The sequence below is a fragment of the Babylonia areolata genome, chromosome 10, assembly GCF_041734735.1.
Source record: "Babylonia areolata isolate BAREFJ2019XMU chromosome 10, ASM4173473v1, whole genome shotgun sequence".
NCBI classification, from domain to species: Eukaryota; Metazoa; Mollusca; class Gastropoda; order Neogastropoda; family Buccinidae; genus Babylonia; species Babylonia areolata.
Genome location: NC_134885.1, coordinates 43874931 through 43878543, shown reverse-complemented (window position 1 = coordinate 43878543; position 3613 = coordinate 43874931). Strand labels below are relative to the sequence as shown.

At 40.7% G+C, this 3613-nt stretch overlaps 1 protein-coding gene across 2 annotated transcripts in view; it reads right to left on the bottom strand.

The window, feature by feature from the left end:
• LOC143287026 (bridge-like lipid transfer protein family member 3B) overlaps positions 1 to 3351 on the bottom strand; it is an 83526-nt gene extending 80175 nt beyond the window's left edge. For both annotated transcript variants that reach the window (XM_076595038.1, XM_076595039.1), the window contains exons 1-2: positions 3214 to 3351; positions 1164 to 1326 (exon numbers count right to left, since the gene is read on the bottom strand). In XM_076595038.1, the coding sequence (XP_076451153.1) occupies positions 1164 to 1326; positions 3214 to 3257 (207 nt within the window). In that variant the 5' untranslated portion in view covers positions 3258 to 3351. The remainder of the gene's footprint in view (positions 1 to 1163; positions 1327 to 3213) is intronic.
• Positions 3352 to 3613: the final 262 nt, after the last annotated feature.

Genomic DNA, 3613 nt, shown 5'->3' with positions numbered 1-3613 from the left:
GACAGCTGCACTGTTGCAGGAGGTCCTCACTACCCTGTATCCATACACAATACCTTACCCTAATAGTCACCCTGTTGAAGGAAGCCCTGACTATCCTGTATCCTTACAGTCTCACCTGTATCCACAAACTGTCTCACCTGTATCCACACAAACTGTCTCACCTGTATCCACAAACTGTCTCACCTGTATCCACACACTGTCTCACCTGTATCCACACACACTGTCTCACCTGTATCCACACACACTGTCTCACCTGTATCCACACACACTGTCTCACCTTGATAGCCACCCTGTTGCACACTGTCTCACCTGTATCCACACACACTGTCTCACCTGTATCCACACACACTGTCTCACCTGTATCCACACACACTGTCTCACCTGTATCCACACACACTGTCTCACCGGTATCCACACACTGTCTCACCTGTATCCACACACACTGTCTCACCGGTATCCACACACTGTCTCACCTGTATCCACACACACTGTCTCACCTGTATCCACACACTGTCTCACCTGTATCCACACACACTGTCTCACCTGTATCCACACACACTGTCTCACCTTGATAGCCACCCTGTTGCACACTGTCTCACCTGTATCCACACACTATCTCACCTGTATCCACACACACTGTCTCACCTTCATAGCCACCCTGTTGCACACTGTCTCACCTGTATCCACACACTATCTCACCTGTATCCACACACACTGTCTCACCTGTATCCACACACACTGTCTCACCTGTATCCACACACACTGTCTCACCTTGATAGCCACCCTGTTGCACACTGTCTCACCTGTATCCACACACACTGTCTCACCTGTATCCACACACACTGTCTCACCTGTATCTACACACACTGTCTCACCTTGATAGCCACCCTGTTGCACACTGTCTCACCTGTATCCACACACACTGTCTCACCTGTATCCACACACACTGTCTCACCTGTATCCACACACACTGTCTCACCTGTATCCACACACACTGTCTCACCTTGATAGCCACCCTGTTGCACACTGTCTCACCTGTATCCACACACACTGTCTCACCTGTATCCACACACACTGTCTCACCTTGATAGCCACCCTGTTGCACACTGTCTCACCTGTATCCACACACACTGTCTCACCTGTATCCACACACACTGTCTCACCTTGATAGCCACCCTGTTGCAGGAGGCCCTTGCAATGCGGAGCCAGGTGGGCAGTTCCAGAAGGTCAGTGAGTACCTCCTCATCCAACTCCAAGTTGGACAACTCCCCCTCCCCCTTGATGGCGCTGACATTGAGGCGGTCGGAGGACAGGTTCTTGGTGAACCTGCCACACAGTGCAACACAAGTAAAAGCACTGCACGCTGGTTCTCAGGTAAAATTCTATAGCTGCCAGTCTCCTGTTGGCTGGGGCTCCACTGGACGTGAATATGTTGTAAGTTAAGTTTTCTGAATAAAAGGAGGAAGTACTCTGTATGATATGTATAATTTCTCTGTGTGTCTGTCTTCCTGCTATGTGTTTGGATTTGTTTTGTTCCTGATTTTTTCTTTTGTTTTTTTGGTATAATCTGTGATGGTGTTTAAGTTTTGTGTATGCCATACAATTGTGCACGCGACTCTACAGGTGCATGTGTACAGTTGTTTGAACATTTCCGTCACTGCATGTGTTTAGAATATGTGTGTGAGTAGTATACTTACAAGAGAATTTGCGTGCATGTATGCATGCATTAACTTGTACTTACAGAACTTATACACACACCACACATACACACACACACACACACACACACACACACATACACACACACACACAAGACAAAATCTCTTGCAGTTTGTTACACTTTAAATAACAAATAATGATCACTAGCTTCTGTATCAGTGTATACTCCATTTCAAAGTCTTCTCAGCCTGTTTAAATCAAGGAGAGAATGCCAAAAAGCAATATTATCATTATCTATCAAAAAGTGTATTATGAAATTGAAAACAGATAAGAGAAGGTCTGATATGTTAAAAGTAAATGTAATAAAGTTTAAAACAAACAATACATTACAGAGGGATAATATTTACCCTAAAAAGATCTCATTATGAAAGCAGATCAATCACATAGAAAACATTCATTAGCTGTTCACATATCATTCACCGTGAAAAGCTTCAACAGCTGTTAGTAAATCATTCAATGAAAAAAGTTTTATTAGCTTTTTTTTTTTTTTTGTGTTGTTGTCTTTTTTGATTTTTTTAAATTCACTGAGAAAGTGTTCTTTAGCTTTCTGTTTCAGATCAGCTGTTTATAAGTGTCTTCCTCTCACATGTGTGTGTGTGTGTGTGTGTGTGTGTGTGTGTGTGTGTGTGTGTGTGTGTGTGTGTGTGTCTGTCTGTCTGTCTGTCTGCACCCATCAAAATTTGACAAGGATTAAAATTTTATTGAAATATACCATTATATAGTCTATTGTATACAGGCAGTTTCAAGAACAACAATCAATATTTTAATCTAACACCTGCTGATCAAGTTTTGAAATTTTTCAATCTTATTTGACCCTGCTGGTTGTATACTCTAAGGCTAAGCCAAAACCCCTCAAACTGAAAATCTAATACTCTCAATTATTACCATTCAGTTCTCTCACTTATTTGCTGTGCTGTAGTGTAAGTCTGGTAACTCTACAGACCCTTCACAAGAATATATTCCGGTATTCTGTTTTATATTGTAAATGTCAGCCTGTATATGTTTTTAAGAAATTAAATTAAAAGTAAAATGTAACAGTTTATCAAGAAAGCATGAGTGCAGTAGCTGATACACTACAGATACAAACTGATGTTTTAAAATTCACATCTAAAATCTTTTGCCCTGATTTTCGCCCTGATTTTCAACAAATCAAAGTCTGTTCATCAAAAAGATCACTGCACTCAAATGACAGTGATAAAAATCACGTTAAATGGCCAAAGTTCAATGTGAATAAGAAACTTTTTTCTCCTTTAAAATAAAGACTGTAATTTATCTTAAAATCATTTTTACAAACTTCTCCAACAATCCACACTCCCATCTGGCTTAAACAGAAAAGAAACATCTTGGACAAGCTGAACTTGATGTGCTGAAAGTGACATCGAATGGATGACGGCGCTTGAATAATTGAATTTCATTGATTATTGTCATTGGAGACAGATTGTGAAATAAATCACTGAAGGTTCAGATAAAGTAAGGAAATAAGAATACACTTACTTAGAGAGATGTTTCAAAATCTGGTTCTTCAACAGTGAGGTCATGATGAAACCTCTACTTCTAAAACTGCGAAGTCCGAGTAATCACATTATGTGCAGACGACGTTCACGATCAGACTGCGAATGGTAGAGCTCTTCACAACGCCATGTCGTCACTCCTATTCGCCGCTTCAAACATTAAAATCCAAAATTTAGAAGTTAGAATATCCGATTGAAATTAAAAATGTACACAATTGATTAATGATGTAACTGAATGTAAAATTTCTGTCAATTAAGCGTGTTTAAATTGAAGTACGTGCCACAGAATAATTTGTTTATATCATAAGCGTTCGTACACACTTCAGGGTTGCGCTTGATTGATAACCTGGGCCACATACCGGTATTGCACGAAAATAGCCGAG